Source organism: Strongylocentrotus purpuratus, unplaced genomic scaffold (genome assembly GCF_000002235.5).
Source record: "Strongylocentrotus purpuratus isolate Spur 01 unplaced genomic scaffold, Spur_5.0 spur5_scaffold_5, whole genome shotgun sequence".
Classification (NCBI taxonomy): domain Eukaryota; kingdom Metazoa; phylum Echinodermata; class Echinoidea; order Camarodonta; family Strongylocentrotidae; genus Strongylocentrotus; species Strongylocentrotus purpuratus.
The window spans coordinates 39,557,234-39,576,318 of NW_022145611.1; the positions used below are offsets into that span (position 1 = coordinate 39,557,234).

General features: G+C 35.9%; 1 protein-coding gene across 1 annotated transcript in view; it reads left to right on the forward strand.

The window, feature by feature from the left end:
• The first annotated feature begins 352 nt into the window (after positions 1-352).
• Positions 353-19,085, forward strand: part of LOC592509 (echinoderm microtubule-associated protein-like 6) — a 36,044-nt gene continuing 17,311 nt past the window's right edge. Inside the window, exons 1-19 of the mRNA XM_003727964.3 lie at positions 353-633; positions 4,706-4,865; positions 7,409-7,507; positions 7,916-8,173; positions 8,717-8,852; positions 9,230-9,431; positions 10,195-10,332; positions 10,840-11,096; positions 11,437-11,649; positions 12,335-12,508; positions 12,857-13,073; positions 14,045-14,231; positions 14,607-14,712; positions 15,109-15,303; positions 15,848-16,050; positions 16,568-16,807; positions 17,332-17,533; positions 17,848-17,940; positions 18,821-18,952. Of these exons, the coding sequence (XP_003728012.1) occupies positions 437-633; positions 4,706-4,865; positions 7,409-7,507; positions 7,916-8,173; positions 8,717-8,852; positions 9,230-9,431; positions 10,195-10,332; positions 10,840-11,096; positions 11,437-11,649; positions 12,335-12,508; positions 12,857-13,073; positions 14,045-14,231; positions 14,607-14,712; positions 15,109-15,303; positions 15,848-16,050; positions 16,568-16,807; positions 17,332-17,533; positions 17,848-17,940; positions 18,821-18,952 (3,409 nt within the window). The 5' untranslated portion in view covers positions 353-436. The remainder of the gene's footprint in view (positions 634-4,705; positions 4,866-7,408; positions 7,508-7,915; positions 8,174-8,716; positions 8,853-9,229; positions 9,432-10,194; positions 10,333-10,839; positions 11,097-11,436; positions 11,650-12,334; positions 12,509-12,856; positions 13,074-14,044; positions 14,232-14,606; positions 14,713-15,108; positions 15,304-15,847; positions 16,051-16,567; positions 16,808-17,331; positions 17,534-17,847; positions 17,941-18,820; positions 18,953-19,085) is intronic.

Below are 19,085 nucleotides of genomic sequence, written 5' to 3' on the forward strand. Positions count from 1 at the left end.
TTGGCCAGGTGGTCTTGAGTTTTCACAAAACACATTTAATTTAATTCACTGGCCTATAAATTAACACACATTTCTGATCCAATAAATCTATTTGCATTGTCTGTCTTAAAAAACCTAAATAACTATTGAAGGCTTCCCACTATAATTAATAGATAAATTCAAAACCAACTGGCCGAATTGTTTATTTGGCCAGGTGGTCTTGAATTTTTCAAAAAACACAATTAACTAATTTCTTTCACTGGGGAAAACCCCGAAAAAGATTGTATCAAGACTATACCATATCCTCGGTCGGCAATATGCATTTGCATTGCATGTACTGTGCGTGTATTGGGTATGCGCCTATATTGCAAGGAAAGGAATTAACCGTAAATCAGTCAGTGGTCGTACAGAAAAGGTCAACTGCTAAGCACAAAATTGTCTGCAGTTTACACCAGAAATGGCGGGTAAAACCGCCCCAGGTTCATCCCTTCGACTAGAATGGGTGTATGGATATAGAGGACATCAATGTCGAAATAATCTTTTCTACACCGCTTCTAAAGACGTGGTATATTTTGTGGCGGGAGTGGGAGTGGTTTACAATTCGAGGGAACACACTCAGAAATTCTTCTTGGCACACGATGATGACATTGTCAGGTAAGCCATTCGAATTCAAGTTCAAAAACAGCTTCTAAGTTACAGTCCATTCAGTTTAACGGCATTATCACAAAACTTTTGATTTTGATCAAACTGTTATTAGTAGCACATAATTGATCATAGTCCAGTTAAAATATCTTCTTGGATGATGCTGGATCATGGATGTGAAGTGGGGGAAGGGGGAGGGAGGGGGGTTCATGCACAATGATGTAGTTGTCATTCGGGGTTGTATGAAGTCAGGGCTGTCAACCCTCCCGCATTTGGAGGGAGTCTCACGCCACCACGCTCATTCTCCCGCCGTCCCACCAGCTCGTAGCAGGAGACTCCCGCAATTTCCCGGTTTATGAAAAAACCTCCCGCCAAACGTGTAAAATTAACCAGTGTACTTGTATCATTTGGATTTTTTTAGGTCTAGTGAGCACTTCAATTTTTTTTTCTTTCTTACTCAACACCCCTTCCTTGTTGAGCAAAAAAAAATTGCATATGATCTCCCTCGAAGCAGTTTCCCAAAGTTGATAGCCCTGATGAAGTTGGTCTGCTATCTCAACTTAAAATGTATAGAAATCTTGCAGAATAGGGGAATAAAATATCTTGCAATGCACTCATAAGAGTCATAGGAGGATTAGGATACTATACATTGTAGTTTGTACACGCTATTGCTGTGACTATCGCTGTGAATCAATATTTTGTTTATAGTTCCTAATGCACTCTTACTTAAATATTACATTTATATTGACTGGGCTTGAGGGGTACATCAGAAATATTGACTAAGCTAAGATCATATTGCCCCGAGTCGAAGACGAGGGCAATAGGGTCTTAGCGCGGTCAATATGTCTTATGTACCCCAAAAGAAGCCCTGTCAATATAATTGTTGTTACCTATACAAGGCAACTTTCAGAGACGCCAAGTTCAAAGATCAGCAATGCGTGATATTTTCATGATTTGGCACGCAAGCGTGCGTGCGAGGGTATAACACATGTATAAGGTATAGCGCTTTTTCAAAATATAGCGCGCGCGTCGTGCATAAGAGCATTTTCAGACCCTCGAAATGAGTGATGTCACGCCTAATGCGTGATTCTTGGTAGCTCTGAACTTTGGTATCAAGCATCTTTTTTACTCACCATGTATGCATGTATATCCTTTACTCTTGTCCAGAGATGAAAATGTATGAAAATGTAATTGTGACGTAAATTGTTACCGCGCGTAAACTTTAACACGTACACAATACTGCGCTTATGCACTTTAATAAAAGCGCACTGACTAGAAAGAGTGGAATATGGCAGAATGTTGCCCTCTGATTTAGTACAGTAGTCTACGGGGAAACCCGGGAGAGGGCAATATATGGGGAATGTTGCATGCTTCGGTTTCGTATTCGGAGTAGCATACAAAATACAACTTAATATTTTACAGCAAAAATGCCTTGTATGGGTAACAATATAATATATTGCACACCATGCATTTTTACCTAATAAGAATTATATGTGGTATTTATTGCATTTCCTTTTCAATTTTTTGTTATCGTTCCTCATGCACTTGCTCAAATAATACATTATAGTGTTGCATACCATGCATTGTTACCTCATAAGAACTTTGTCATTTATAAATTAAGAAAAAGAAATGTTTTGATAAATTCTGTAATTATTTGACAAGCTTATTTGAGAGAATTTTGAAGATAACAAACTTGAAATGAACTGCATGCTAGAATTCTATAGGTTAATGATTAAACTGTCATTCTACATACTCTATTCTTTGTCAATAATGAAGAAGAAAAAAGTTATGATAAAGATTGGGACTATTTAACTTATTCCCTTAAGCTCTAGCTCAATTTTGTTCTCTCCCATTTATCTCATCCTATCGCTATTTTAAATCTTTATTTTGAAATTTAATGTGGTATTATTATGCTCCTTGACAGCTTGAAAATATTTTTCTAAATTTATACTGTCATATATTTTTGAATGGCTCGTATATGGTAATGCATGTTGGTATTTATTTCCCTCTTTTTTTCTGATTTTCTATTCTTAGGTAGCTTCTCTCCATCTCTGTCTCTATCTCTTTTTTCTTTTTTTCTTGGGGGGGGGGGGGGGGAGGGGGGAGGGGGAGATCTCTTCAAAACGCCTGTCCCATATTTTTACTATGCTCAATGGCATGGCTCCAAAATTATTATTTTTTTTGTAAGAAGGTCCTTATTCATTATTGTAAAGTAAATAGTCTGTATATACCCTACGTAAAAATCTTGAAAGTTTACCCAGACTTTGGGTGCCAATGTGTTAGTGTTGATCCCTGTCATGGTTTTGGATGCTTCCTTTCGACTACTTATCACCTCTTTTTTTTTACATCTCTTTTTCATAATGTACCAATGTTTTCCCTTTATTGCTTTTCTTATATTGAAAATCATTCTTTGATAATCAATTACTCTTTTCAAAGTTGTATTTTTTTATTCTAATTACATTAATGTTTTTTTTTCTTCAATTTAATATACATAAGTATGTTTCTGAACTCCTTGTCCACTGTCTTGTAAATTGATGAGAACTTCAACAGAAACAAATTATTACTGATCATCATCAGGTACCATTTGGTGGTATTTCTTATTGTCTTAGTTTTTTTAATTTATGGACTATACGTTTGCCTCTACCTGGAAATTTTGAACGGTTGGTCTGAAAGGTTATGGGAAGCAAAAGCATATGGATGCTGTCTGTCTCATGGAATTCTAATTTCCTTTAATTAATTCTACAGTCATGATATCAATGATTTTAGAGAAATTCCTACTTGGAATAGACTTCTTATTCTCTAATTTGAAAATAAACATACATTTCAATTACTACAAGGCACAAGCTAAATTTTTTCTTCATTTTTTAGGGGTGAATTTTCTTTATTGTTATAAGAAAAAAGATAAACAATTCAATATCTTTCACAACTGTCGAAATATTAATACCTTTTAATTTATCAAATCTATCCTGGTTATTCCCAATCGAAGTTGTACTACATACTATCATCTATCAAATTACATGTACATGAATGTATGGAAGTAGCACATTAGGGTTTGATCTTAATTTAGCGTGATTGAGCGCGGTGAGAATAGAGTGCTATGGTACAATAGCCAATGCCCCCAGGTGAGTCAGGTCTTTACGTCAAATATTCAGTAGAGAATTGTCCAATTTGACGAGTCACATGAATCATGGGATAGAATAAAAGCACAAAGGTTATTATGTTTAACCCATAAAGATTAAATCTGAGCAGGTAATGGACACTGAACCGATCGATGTACATGTAGCAAGAGGTTCTTCTGTCGTGGGAAACTTAATCTTGTTATGGCACTGGACTATAAAATATTTAAACATACTGTAAACCATTAACCATGGTACAATTTTCAAAATCGTCATGGCAGACAGAAAAAGAAACTCTTTCAATTTATTAGAAATGGGGTTCAAGTGTACATGTATGGTCATGTTTATTTAAACATTTGAGGAGCCTAGAACAGTAGATTTTCTCACCAGTATTTAGCCTTTTTTCAATGATGGTATTTTAAATCCTGCAGAATCCTAACCCACTGCAATACTGCCATTTATAAATAAGGCCATAATTTTCAAAAAAAATGTTAGCTTGAATTAACTTTGAGATGCACTGCCTTTTTTAACAGATAGTCAGATACATCTATCAGCATTCAACTTTTTCTCAAGGACCATGGAGCAAAGAACTGTGTGTCATGGGCCCCTGTAATTACTACCTTTTGACAGTTTGGCATTTGTGGGACTGGGGTCCGTACTAATTTGTGGCATCTGTAGGGATCTTTGTGTATTTTCTAACTTTAATCAATATCATGTTATTATCATTATCAGTGAGTATATTTGAATTGTGTATACTAAAGTACAAATGTAAATATGTTCTTGTAAATTTGTTCTTATTTTCCTTTGATATGATGTTAATAATAATAATAAAAGGTGCTTATAAAGCGCTTACCACCAAAGTCTCTAAGCGCTATAACAAACAAAATACGATGATAAACTATTACTATATAAAAAAATAAAAAATTGTGAACGATGTAGATGGATTATTTCTGCTGTTTCTTTACCAGCTTGGCCATCCATCCTGAGCGGTCACTCATTGCTACTGGTCAGTTTGGAAAGGATCCTTACATCTGTGTATGGGACTCTAACAGTGTCCAGACAGTGTCTATTCTCAAGGATGGCCACACTCATGGTGTTGGCTCTCTTGCATTCAGTCCCGACGGCTCTGTAAGTATCACCAAATCTTTATTTTTGTTTATTATATACTTTAAATGCATTGATAGATGTGACTAATAGTATGGACATTCCAATATAAAGGTATCGTTTAGCTCTTACTAAACGTTACACCATATTTTTTTTCTTAAACAGATTAAATAGATTTCTGTTACTGCAATTTCTTGTATCATCCACCCTCAAAATAATTTGTTAACCCTCTGTAGGGGATCTTTGAAATTTGCAACATCAACAACAGCAACAATAACAACAACAACAACAAAGTGTCCAAAAGAAAAAGAAAGAAAAAAAATCTGATTTCTGAATGAGGAGAATTCTTCTTGGAATGCTAATAGGAAAAAATGACTTATGACTCATGAAAGTTTTTTTTTAGGCCTGTCAATTGCTAAAACTTGTACTGTATGTGTTTTTAATGCTAATGATTATATTATATCACCAATGTAAAATTGCAACTAATGTGTAAAAATCAAGACTTAAAATCATGGAAATCAATTCAGAGAACTTGGAATGTGTGTGTACAAGTGTCTGTGTCAGCACAATAGATAGCTAAAAAGAATACCTAATAATGATCCTGTTAGGTGAAAATCTACTTCTCATTCAAATTGTCTATTTTGACATTTATTCCTACATGTATATTGTAGCACCATTCTCACAGTCCTTGACCCGTTTGTATTTATAAGGTCATTGGCTTTATTCATCTGCAGTTTAATATTTGTGGCCATATTTACTCTGCATTCGCCTCTAGAGGAAAGACCTTCTTTCCTCCAGCTGTTGACCTGTGTGAATATACACATGTAGCTTGCAGAGAAAGACACATTGCTTTTCTTCTGAAATCTGGAGAAACGTCAATTGCCCCACCCTAGCCTAATGATGAGCTCATCTTATAAAACATACTCATATTGCCCACTTGTAGTGAATAGAATAACTGAATAAGTAAATTAGATCTGGTTGATTGTTTGAAGTTGCTCCTGGACTTCAACATCTTGAGAAGAGTCCTTGATATCACAATGCCAATGCTACAGTGTAGACTTACTCAGAATTCAGATGAAGACATTAGGCATTTTTATTTGCATACCCCGGTAGTGCATTCTACAAATTTACCCTGCACAGCTTCAGTGATTTGAGTTATTACGTGTAACTCACAAAATTCTATGTAAAAGATAATCTATGGAAATGTTTTTTTATTTGAAGAAAAAAAAAGCTGAATATGATAAAAGTAGCCCCAGATATGAAAGTCGTTATTTTTCTTCAAATGAGTCTTCAAAAGAAAAGAAAACAACTTGAATAAAAATATCAGCTTGAAACCACTGAATGTTATAGCCAACTTCTTCAAATTTGCTCTTGAAAATAAGTCCTCTTTTAACTCTGAAGTACATGGTTGCTCGTGGTGGCCCTGTTTTTATCTTAATTTTGGACTTCAGAGATATTCATAGCGTCAAACACGATTTGACAAACTAAACAAAAATTTAGATCAAATGGTTTATGGACTATCTGTAAATGTTTGCATGAATTCAACAAATAATTTCTAGATGAATCTATTGTTACTGTAATATTTACTTTGTTTGCATTTTTTATAAATTATAATAAGTATTAACTTGAATAATTACTTTGGAGCTGTACAAAATGTGTGTATGCATGCAGGTTTGCAGAGATGCAAAACACACACACACAAAAAAATGCTTATATCTTTCACAATAAGCAATGCAATCTGAATCCAATTAAAGTGTGTTGGTGTAGAGATGAGGATAATTTCAAAGTGTGAGGTCCTCGGGTTAACGTCTTATTAAAGCTAAGAGTGGTGGTATGTCAAGAGGGAAAGGAGTTGTACTTGTGATGGAAATGGATGTGGCAGGACGGACCTGAAGAGTTTGGAGGGAGGCCCTCATGGAGGAACCTGTGCTAGACAATAAACAGGAAACAGGATAACTACCCATACTTTGCATAGTCATTGGATCAGCCTTTTCCCTTCCTCCTTAAATAGGTTAAATGCAGTAATTTGAAATGTCACAAATTCACGATGTCAAATTCATTTGAAGTTTGTTATAAAATAAAAGTTGCTTCTACTTGTATTTTGATTTTGAAAAGGTTAATACAGATGTACCTTTAAGATTACAATTTAAGAAATAAGCATTGCTCCATTTTAACTTTCTACCTAAAGTTCTGGATGTTCACAAAACCACTGTTTCCATTTTTTTTTTTATATTAAGGGAGGGGGGGGGGGGGTAATATGTACATGTATGCACTTGACTCCTTCTATTGCCAAACCATGAAGTACAAAAATATTTGTTTCAAATTAAAGTGAGTACCGTAGTAAGTGTTGATACATACATGTATGTATGGATGAAGATGTCTTCACAATTGTTTCACGCTCATACAAAGCTTTAAGATTCTTTAAGACTTGTTTTAAGAACCAACTGCCTTAGGAAACTTATTTACCAGGTGTCTGCCAATCATTAGTAAAAAATGTAAGAAGGACATTACTTTGGGAAATCCAAAATTGAATTTGAAAATTCTGTTTGCCTGTTATTCATTTGCAGAGAATCGTATCTGTCGGTCTGGACCCTAACAACATCATGAATGTGTGGGACTGGAAGAAAGGCAAGATCTTATCTACTGTGAAAGGTCATTCAGCTAGGGTAAGAACACATTTTAAAGTTAAATTGTTGAAGTTGGTGCCGTGCAAAAATAAAATAAACTGAACTGAACTGAACTGAACTATACAGTGGTAAGTGGAAAGTCAAATAGAATTGATTGAATCGCTTTGAGTTTATTTATTTAATCACATTAGTAAAGAAGCTACTATGAAAAAATGATTTTCAGGCTTTCAGCAACGCTGTGAAATACATTTTTGAAAACTACATGATGACTTTTAAACAAAAAACAATGAAATATTACGAACAAGCTTAGAAATAAACATTTTCAAAGGAAATTTACATTTAAAATGTAATTGAATAGAAATTTTGAACAATGATAAAATTCCTAGTGGTGAAGTCATTGTGAGCTTTCATCCTTCATATATCTCAAATTATCTGATTGTTCACTAGATATTTGATTGCCAGTTCAACCCACACAAAGAAGGTACGTTGGTAAGCTGTGGCATGAAGCACATCAAGTTCTGGACCCTGTGTGGGAATGCTTTGACGGCTAAGAAGGGTGTCTTTGGCAAGGTGGGAGACATCCAGACCATGCTGTGTCTTGGGTTTGCACCCAACGATGACATCACCTATGCAGGCACACTCAGTGGGGATATCTATGTATGGAATGGGACCAACCTACAGAGAGTTATACAGGATGCTCACAGGGTAAGGCTGGATTTATTCAAATCCAAATTGTTTGTTACTGTTTTTGCCAACCCATTGAACACAATTTAATTTGATTATGAATGCATTTTCCATCGGCTACAGTGTGAGTTCATCCATGTTAAGTATGCAACGGGTAATTAAATCCTGAAGATGATTTGAAGGAAAAAAGGATACTACATGTAGCAAGACTAATGATTCTAAGTGCATTACAAAGCTCTTATCAAACTGTGGCCAAGCTACTCTGACAAGGTGTTTAATGATTCAAGGAATGTGTTGCTACCATGTACCCATTTAATTTACCTGGGTGGAAAGAGGCAAATGTAACATAATATCTTGCCAGAGGAAGTGAGTGCCATGACAGGGATTTTAACCCCATTCCTGGTGATCTATAGTCTGGGGACATTTCCACTTTACCAGCAATAATGTTAACAAGATTGTTAAGATAGTTATATGATTAAACTTGACCAGTAATTGTTTATAGACTTTTGCATGAGACGATGATAGACATCATTCTGTCTTCTTTGTCTTGATATGATCGTGCAGGGTAGCATATATACGATGAACGCAGCTGAAGGAGGGTATGTGACTGGAGGGAAGGATGGATGTCTGTGTCTATGGGATACAGACTTCAGACACATTACCAAGATTGACCTACACAAGACCAAGCAAGGATACCCAGGTAAGGACTAGGGATTAGCAGATTGTATGCAAGAGAGAGAGAGAGAGAGAGAGAGAAGAGAAGAAAAAACCCACCACAAATCAGTGAATTACTATATAAATAGTTCCTAAAATCTTCTAAGCAGCCTTTTTCTTAGGACAATTTTTGTTGTTATTGAAAATTTGAAAAGAGTTATGTAGGCAGATTGACACCATGAAAGTCATATATATGTGCTGCTCGGCTTTATTATTCTCAAGAAGAAATTTCTATAGGCCAGGACCAGAAGGAAAAAAAAAAAGTCGTAATATAGGTGCTAATGTGAGATCGAAAATCGTCTTAATTTTAGTAGGATTTGAAAAATTGTGTAACTTTTGTTTTGATGATATTGCATTGTACAGGTCTCTCGATCCGCAGTGTCCATTGGCTGGGTGAGCACATCCTAGTGGGCACCCATGACAGTGAGATCCTGGAGATCTTTGTACGAGAGAGAGATAAACCCAAGGTGCTGGTGCAAGGTCATGCAGAGGGAGAGCTCTGGGCCCTCACAGCACATCCTAAGAAACCTATCTTTGCCACCGGTAGTGATGACCAGAGTGTAAGGTAAGTCGTTTAACTCATTGCCTATGGAAATTTGATGGCTCCTGTATCACAGGAAATAGGTATGAGAGAATTCGGTTGTCAATGGTTTGAATACATCAATTCTCTTCAACTTTTTTAGTAGTTTATACTATCCAATAGAGCATCATTCTTGCTACGGTAGTTGAATTTGTCACAGAAACATAAATTATGGCTAAGTGCATTGCTTACACTTATTTCTGTTAAGCACTGTGCAGGTGTAATTTAATCGAGAATAAAACTAGAGTTTCAGAAACATTAACCAAAGGTTTCACATGCATTGATCTGATGTATTTATAGAAATGATTAGCCAATTATTTAACTCTATTGAAGTTACGCTGTAGATCTATACACATATACTATACATTGTATGTGACAAGGGGTCCTAGTCATTAACATTATTGAATTAGCTGCCTGTGTTCAAGGGCATTAGAGCTGTGTGCAGCTGACAAGAGGCTCAATTGAATTTGATTGGTATCATTTCTGTAATATGCTTTTATCAGTGACAGTAAACACTGCTTTAGGAATCTTCGATATTGCATTTATTTATTCAGGTTTTTTGCTCATATTTAATCAGAATTGCCAATGTGTTCCTGAAAATAATTGAAAATAAATGCTTCCCATTTAGAAATTAATTGCTATAAATGGTTCTTTAAAAAATCCCTATCAAATAAAATGATTCTTAGTAAACATATTTGTACCGGTAAGTACAAGGAACACTGAAAATGAACGTACCATTATTTAACAGGATATGGCACAGTGAAGATAAGACGTTACTGGCAAAGACAGAGATGGAGCAAAATGTGCGGTCGGTAGCTTTCAACCATGATGGCAGTCATCTTGCAGTTGGCATGTCAGACGGATCCTTCACAGTACTCAAATCAAAGTGAGTGCTACAGATGCTTTTTTTTTGTATTTTTTTGTAGAAAAGAAAGTACATTGTGTAGAGAAAAGAAAGTAAATTGTGTAGAAAAACGTGAGCCGAAAGAAGAAAGTAATTCTTACAAATGAATTGTATCAAATGGTGCAACATATTCAAACTTGCGCAATATGATAAAAACTTTGAAGAAATATCAACCAACCAAGACTCATGTAGGTATACTTACACAGCAATACAGAATCAAGAGGTTAGAGATGTTTATACCAGATTTACCTTTAATACTGTTAATATTGTTATGAGTATTTTAGAGTCACCAGTCTTCAAGATCTTTTTAGAAGGCATTGATACATGTATTTGTTGCTGAATTTTCTTGATTCAAGCCTGCCTCCCAAATGATAAATGGATAAATATTGTTTGTAACTGCACTGTACTAAAACAGTAATTACCTATGATCAAGTTACCCTAGGAATCCAAAGTCCTAATGAATCATTGTACATCCTCCTCGGCACACAGAGATCTTTCAGAGATCATCCACATCAAGGATCGCAAGGAGGTCCTGCACGAGTTGAAGTATTCTCCGGAGGGTCACTATCTTGCTGTAGGCTCAAATGATAACTACGTAGATGTGTATGCTGTGGAGCAACACTACAAGAAGGTTGGGCAGTGCTCTGGTAGCAGTAGCTTTATCACTCATCTAGACTGGTCCAAGGATAGCCAGTATCTTCAGACCAACAGTGGTGCTGCAGAGAGACTCATCTATAAGATGCCTGGTGAGAATTTTGTTGTTGTTGACTTATTTGATTTTCTAAGATTGCCAAAAATGTATTGATGACAGTTTCGTTTCCAGTTGAAATACTTCTTGAATAGAAATATTTGCCTTTACAGACCACATTTTTGTTGGGATCTCTCAGTCTTTTCATAGTTTCAAAGAAACCTGTACATAAATACCACCTACTTACAAGGACAATTTTATAGTCTCTCTTGAGCCCTCATTGTATTCATGTTTCACTGTATCAAACATAAAATATTCTCAGTTTTTGTAATGTCAGAGACTACCTACACTTATATAATTCTAAGTTCTAACTTCTAACTTCATGCTATCTATGACAGCTGGAAAGCATCTGACCAACCGAGATGAAATCAAACAGATCCACTGGTACTCCTGGACCACTGTTCTTGGAGCTGAAGCTAATGGTATCTGGCCCAAGTACTCGGACACCAATGACGTCAATGCTATAGATGCAAACTTTGATGGCGAGGTGATGGTGACAGGAGATGACTTTGGACTGGTCAAACTCTTCAGGTTTCCCTCATTGAAACGAGGTGAGTTTGGAATGCAGTACTCCACTTCTCAAGATGATGTGTATTAATATAGCCTTGGCCAAAACAGAGATGCATTTCAAACTTCCAGGTTGCAAATTACCTGTGTTGTAGTGTCTATCTGCTATATTAGAAGTAGTGCTTCACTGGACCATTTTAAAGCTTATCTGTACAAGTTTATAGGAGGGATTAGACTACCCTGCAAGGTCACTGGACAGGTGGTTATCTCATCATCTCAGCTCTCAATTAACATAAGAAAAAGAGGATCATGAGGTACCAATGGTCACCGATTATGCATTGTTTTCTATATAGAGGGAGCAAGTAGCTACAAGTAGGACAGTGGGGCTTTAAGCTATTAAATACTTAAATCTCTACTACCCATAGTCTTAATACAGGAACCTTCCAGTTTCCATATAAAGATACCACAAATGTACCTTGGCCTCCTGAGACTTTGGGAAGGCAGTAAGACACATTTAATTCCCAAAGAAAATGTACCTGATAATCTCATTGGTGTTGCTGTTATTGTTTTAATTGTTATTTTCTAATTGTAATCTTTTATAATTCTCTTTCCAGGTGCCAAGTTCAGAAAGTAAACTGGTCAGTCTGCCAATAATCCCAGCATGAATAATATTGTTGTTGCTGTTTTATTATTCTCTTATTCTTAACTTCAACATGTTTCTTTTGGCAGGTGCTAAGTTCAGGAAGTATGTTGGTCACTCTGCCCATGTGACCAATGTGAGGTTCACCCATGATAAGAGGTATGTTGTGTCTGTAGGAGGTGGTGACCATGCTGTCTTCCTGTGGAGGTACAACCCAGAGGGTATTCAGAATGATGAAGATTCAGGCACAGGCCATGATACAGGTCAGTATACGATGGTTTACATTCAAACATTATAGCCTCAATCATGGATTTCCTGCGAAGCTACTATCCTGCATTATCCAACCAGATGAAGATTTTGGCTACTCCAATCCTTACAAAAAATGTTTACATAAGAAAAGAAAGATAAATTTCTGAATGTATTAGATCATATGTTGTGTAGCTAGGAAAACAGTTCTTTCACACTTAAACACCCTGACTTGGGAGTTCTAAATAGATGATTACCACAACATTTAATATTATGACATAAACATAAAACCCTCTAACATTCCAAAATGATAGCCATTCTTTATCTTCTATTAAATTTGAAGTGTACATTCTCTCTCTGAACAGGATATATGGATTCAAACAGTGAGGACAGTGACTCAGACATGTCAGATATGGGTGATCTGGACTCCGACATCGAGAAGGAGAAGGAGATCGACTATGAGAGGGCTGTTTACAAGGAGGACCTGGACCAACTCAAGAGACAGAACAAGACCAATAACTCTACAGGAGAGAAGAGACGAGATGGTCCCAGCAAAGGAATTAAGCTAGACTTTGTGCATGGGTGAGTTACAATAGAATATCTATTATTGAACCCCATGTCAATGATGTTTGTGAAATGGAAAATGCTTCTATGGTGTTCATATTGATATGTAAATAGTTGTCAATTTAAAGGTAATACAAAGTTTTGGTATAGGGTCATGAATTTGGTTCAAATGAACATATTGGAAGCGTAGGCGATTCTACAATATTCAGTGATCAGTGTCGCGGTTGAAATCGAGTCTAAAGCGATGAAATTGTAAATAAACTATTTATGTTGTACAGCCCCCTCTCAAGGTCAATATATTAATTCAGCTATAAAACAATGTTCTTTGAATAAAATCGAACGATGTGCTATTACCGTTTGGAATATATATATCACAACTACATATTCTGAAATTTTCATAGTCGCAGCTACCATCGTATGGTCGTAGGCGCTATTTGAAATTTATCAAAATTTACCAGGAGCACCGGTAAATTTCTATATTCAATTTTTCTCGAAAGCAGAAGTGTTTTAGGGACTAATTTTTTTAGTGCTTATAATACATCCATAGGGGCATCCAGATTTATCAAAATTGTAAAGAATCACTATCCAGCCAATTTTCAAAATTTACCAAAACTTTGTAATACCTTTAAGACAGTTTATGAACAATACTAGAGAATTAGTACAGGTGGTCATTTTTTTGTCTTTTTTTTTTTGTCTGAAGGGCATTAATTCTTTGTAACGTGATATGAGTTAATACCCTTCTAGCTCCAAACAGGTGAGGTACAAAAAAAGAAACAAGAAAATAGATTAAGATATTGCTATAAATGCCCCATAATCATGCTCTTTATCATAACATTGATGTTACATGTCGAAATAATTGTCTGTCAACAAAGTTTTACTTAAATATGATAATTTGAAGGTCAAAACATTGCTTTTATTGCAAATATTGGGATATGTTTAGCAAAGGTCATGCCAGTCCTCATCCCACTTCACCTTTCTATTCTTTGCAGCTATCGAGGGTACGACTGTCGTAACAATCTGTTCTACACTCAAGCAGGTGAGGTAGTATTCCACGTTGCAGCAGCTGGTATCGTCTACAATCGTGAGACGCACTCACAACGCTTCTTCCTTGGTCACACTGATGACATTCTGTGCTTATGTATTCATCCACGCAAGGACTATGTGGCAACTGGACAGGTAAGAATGTTAGACGTAAGCTGATTAGATCATTGGTAATTATTGGATTAGGCAGATGAAATGTCCGTAACATGAGGATCAATAATGTTTTCACAGGCAAACTTGTGATATGGTTATAATCATCTTATTTCCAAAGGATAGCTGGTTATTGATGTTAACATAAAAATTGTCAGTAAAATCACATTTGAATAGAAGCTGAAAGGCAGGAACACATATAGGTGATACATCAAATTAAAATTTGTTTGCCCTGAAACATACAGAGTGTGTATTATGAAATAGCAATTCCACTCTATTATGGTTTCTCACTAATGAATTCATGCAGAGTTTTATAGAAGATATGTATGCTTTTGACCCTTATTTGCTTGTATCCATCAGGTTGGCAGAGATCCATCTATCTATGTTTGGGAATGTGAGACTCTGAAACCACTTGCTCTCCTGAAGGGCCAGCATAAGAGAGGAGTTTGTGCGCTGGACTTTTCAGGTACTTGAAAACAGCTCTTCCATGATCTTTGAATTAAAATGTTAAAATCTTGAAGTGAGAAATTCGATCTAGATGTCTGTTACCATGGTATTTATTGTTAAAAGTTAGACTTTAGGAAAGCAAACTTGTAAGGAATGTGTTTAATAGGAGCTGCAATGCCTTATTATTTATGCTAAACTTCCATCATAGGATTTAGATGACGTTGGGGTTAAGGTTGGTAGTCATTACGCTGAGAATTTGATTTGCTATGATATTCATGATGACAATATAGCTAAATGCATATTCTTCTATGATGAGTTAACATGAATACCACTGAGGAACAATTGGCTAACATTGACCATTTCATTGAAATTTTAGCCATGACAATGCATTTCTTTGTTTCCTTCATTTCATCAGCCGATGGGAAGAAGTTAGCCAGCGTGGGTCTTGATGATAATCACTGCATTGTTGTGTGGGACTGGAAGAAAGGTGAAAAGCTAGCTACAACGAGAGGACACAAGGACAAGATCTTTGTCATCAAGTGGAATGCACATGATAATGATAAACTGGTCACTGTTGGGATGAAACACATCAAATTCTGGACTCTAGCTGGTAAGAAATATGCACAAGTTCAGCTTTTATGTATAGTATGAACACAGCCAAATTTATGTCTTTCTTATGTCTTTATATTTACAGGTTTTTATTGTTTTTTTTCCAAACAATGTTACTTCCTCTACCCTGTTAGACAATTTTCCAAGATCCACAGATACATAACCTTTCATTCCCGGATCAGTTTTTTTTCCTTTTTCTCCATGGTGATCAAGTGTTGCAGCTTCCTGAGCATGGAAAAAGTATCTCACCTTCATTTCTAATATCATTAAATGTGACAGCATATTTCAACTTTCGTCCCACATAATATTAAATTGTGTATTGTAATTTATTTGATACACATTGTTGCCTTGTTGATGCTGTGTTGTGATATAGTGAAAAGTACATTAGATTATCATTGTGGTCAACATTATTGTTTTAAGATATCATATTTAAAGCAAGTAAATTAAAAAAACCTGAATTGGATGGAAATATTCTGTCCCGTTCTGCAAGTACTTTCAAGTGTGATAATTAATAGTCTCCCCCCCCCCCTCTCTCTCTTTCTCAGGTGGTGGTTTCACATCAAAACGTGGTACATTCGGTAACATCGGCAAACCTGACACCATGATGTGTGTTTGCTATGGACGTTCACCAGAGATGACGTATTCTGGAGGTGCCAATGGTAACATCTACCACTGGCAGGGGACCACCTTACTGAGGACAGTCAAAGCACATGATGGTCCATGCTTTGCCATGCATTCCTTGGACAAGGTAGCTTTTTTCTACCATTGCAAGTTTTGTATGGTGATTGGCACGAACCAACTTTGAAGTTGGCCACATTGTTTGTAAAATATATCAAATTCATTTTTAAGATATATGTGGAAATGATTACCACAAACTGTTTGTCATATTTAGTGTCATGGGCATGGCTATACTAAGAGCTGGATGTATATAATTCTACTAATTTTATTTATTTCTATTTTAGACAGTTCAAAATAAATGTCTCTAGATATGCCGTTCTTCATAGTTGCATCAAACTTTATGTTCTTCATGACTTTTAGATGTTTTTTTTAAATTCCATCCTGACGTTAGAATAATGAATATATTATCAGAAACTCTACTAAGTGCTTATGGAAAATTGATTTTGTTTGCATAGTAGTGAAAAGGGAGAGTGCTGTAAGCTATCAAATGTCTTGCAGACAGAGGCTGGACATTTTTTCTCACTTACCAATGGTAACCATCACTTCAATCAATATTAAATGTAATCTCTTTCTGCTATTCATTCCAGGGCTTTGTGACTGGTGGAAAGGACGGCATGATTGCTCTTTGGGATGAAGCATTTGAACAGTGTCTCAAGACCTACGCTGTCAAGAAGTCCAGTTTGTCCCATGACTCCCATGGTACTCTGACCAGTGACATGCCAGCCATTCGGTCAGTGGTGCTAGGACATGGACACATTCTAGCAGGGACCAAGAACAGTGAGGTCCTACAGATTGAGAAGAGCGGACCTATCAAACTACTCGTTCAGGTATGCTATCAATTTCTATGTATATGTTGGTAACAGGGAGTGTGAATATATTTTTAAGACATTGAAAGGGTAGTGGGTAGATGGAGAGTTACACAATGAAATGTTAGTGGTAGGATGTAAAAAATATTTTGCTCATTGTTTATTAGAGAAATTCTGGTGTTCTGCTCTTTAACTTGAGGGTGCAACCTTAAAATGAAACAAGTTATAAATAAAATAATTTTTTTTTCAAATAGTAGGATTGAAGCTTAGCTACTTGTCAACTGTTACCAAGACCTTCTACAGGGAAAACATAGAATGTGCACAATTTATGAATTTCTTAAAAAATATTGTGAAAATAGTCCTTTTAGGGTCACATAGAGAGTGTGGGGGGGGGGGGGGCATGGAGTTTAGTTGCTAACCCATCTAAATACCTAGCAATAGTCAGTGATTGCCACACATGAAGTCTCTAAGGTATTTATAACATGAAAATTGAATGTCATTTTGTACATTTTGTGGTAAACTCTAAACAATCCTCCTTTCATCAGGGTCACATGGAGAGTGAGGTATGGGGTTTAGCTGCTCACCCAACAAAGGATGTCATATCAACGGTTAGCGATGACCAGACGTTACGTCTGTGGGACATTGGAGAAGCCAACAAGCTCCTGAATGTTAGGAAGCTGAAGACAGGTGCACGGTGTTGTGATTTCTCTCCTGACGGCAAGGGATTGGCTGTAGGATACAAAGATGGTGAGTCTTCAACCTCCTCAGACTTTCTCAAAGTAGGCTATGTTAGAAGTATGAGTAGCAACATGAATATTTTTCATCCATGATCATTTATCGTTCAGAGACTGATCAGTATTAAAGATGCATCTTATTCACTCCGCATTCTTCAAATGTGTTGGCATAGTGGACAGATATGTTCTCATACCATCCTTTCAAGCTAAACATTTAACATTCTATTTTCATAAAACTAAAATAAATATATTTTTATAAAGTTGATAATTATTCAAACTTCGCCTGAAGAAGTTATATTTGTTTTTGTCCTTCTTGGTATGTTACAGGCAGTTTTTCTGTGCTGGACAGTGAGACACTCAATGACATTGCAGGATTCCATCATAGAAAAGAAGAAATCTCTGACGTCAAATTCTCACCTAGTAAGTATACAAAGTTAAGATGATAACAATATGTACATTTTGTTAACTCCAGTTTCAGAAGTATTCATTTCTTTATTTATTGGTTCAATCATTAAAGGTAATACAAAGTTTTGGGAAATTTTTAAAATTGGCTGGATAGTGATCCTTTACAACTTGGAAATATTTGGATGCCCCTGTGGTTGTATTATAAGCACTAGAAAATTTAGCCCCTAAAACACTTCTGCTTTCGAGAAAAATTGAATATCTAAATTTACAGGTGCTCCCGGTAAATTTTGATAATTTTCAAACAATGCCTATGGCCATACAATGGTAGCTGCGACCATGAAAATCTCTGAATATGTAGTTGTGATACATAATTTCCAAATGGGAATAGCCAATCAGTCGATTTTAATCAATAAATATTGTTTTATAGCTAAATTAATATCTTAACCTTGAGAGGTAGCTATACAATGAAAAGAGTTTATTATTTACAATTTCATCACTTTAGACTTGATTTCAACCGCAATAATGATCACTGAATATAACTTTGTAATACCTTTAATCGATCACCATTGATTCAACGCATAAACATTCTTTGTGCATAGCTTCTTCTTAGAATAGCAATGAGAAATTGTAACTAACCCCAACATCATTTTGCCAAGGTCATATTCCTATTTAGCCAATTGACTACTGGATTATATGAGTTCCATATGATGATATGCTTAACAGGTACCACCTGGTTCCCAGAGGCGATGGCTGAATTCAGCAAGTTTTGAAATTGCAAATATGTGTGCCCTGTCATTTGGGTGCTTGATTAATCTCTTCCCTGTGTAAAATTGGTGCTTTCTTGTTCTTAATCACATATTTTCTTCACTGACCATATCATGTATACTTTCAACAGATCCTGGAAAATACCTAGCTGTAGCATCTCATGACAACTATGTGGACATCTACAATGTAATGAACAGCAAGAGAGTTGGTACTTGTAAAGGATCATCCAGTTATATCACACATACAGATTGGGATAGATCAGGTAGGTTAATCATCAGCTGTTGACAAAAATGATTGTAGAAAATTAGGCAAAAGGCTTAAGTAGATGAACAAAAACATTTAGATTGTTGAAAAACATCATTTTATTGTACAGAGACAGAGCCATGATATTAGGA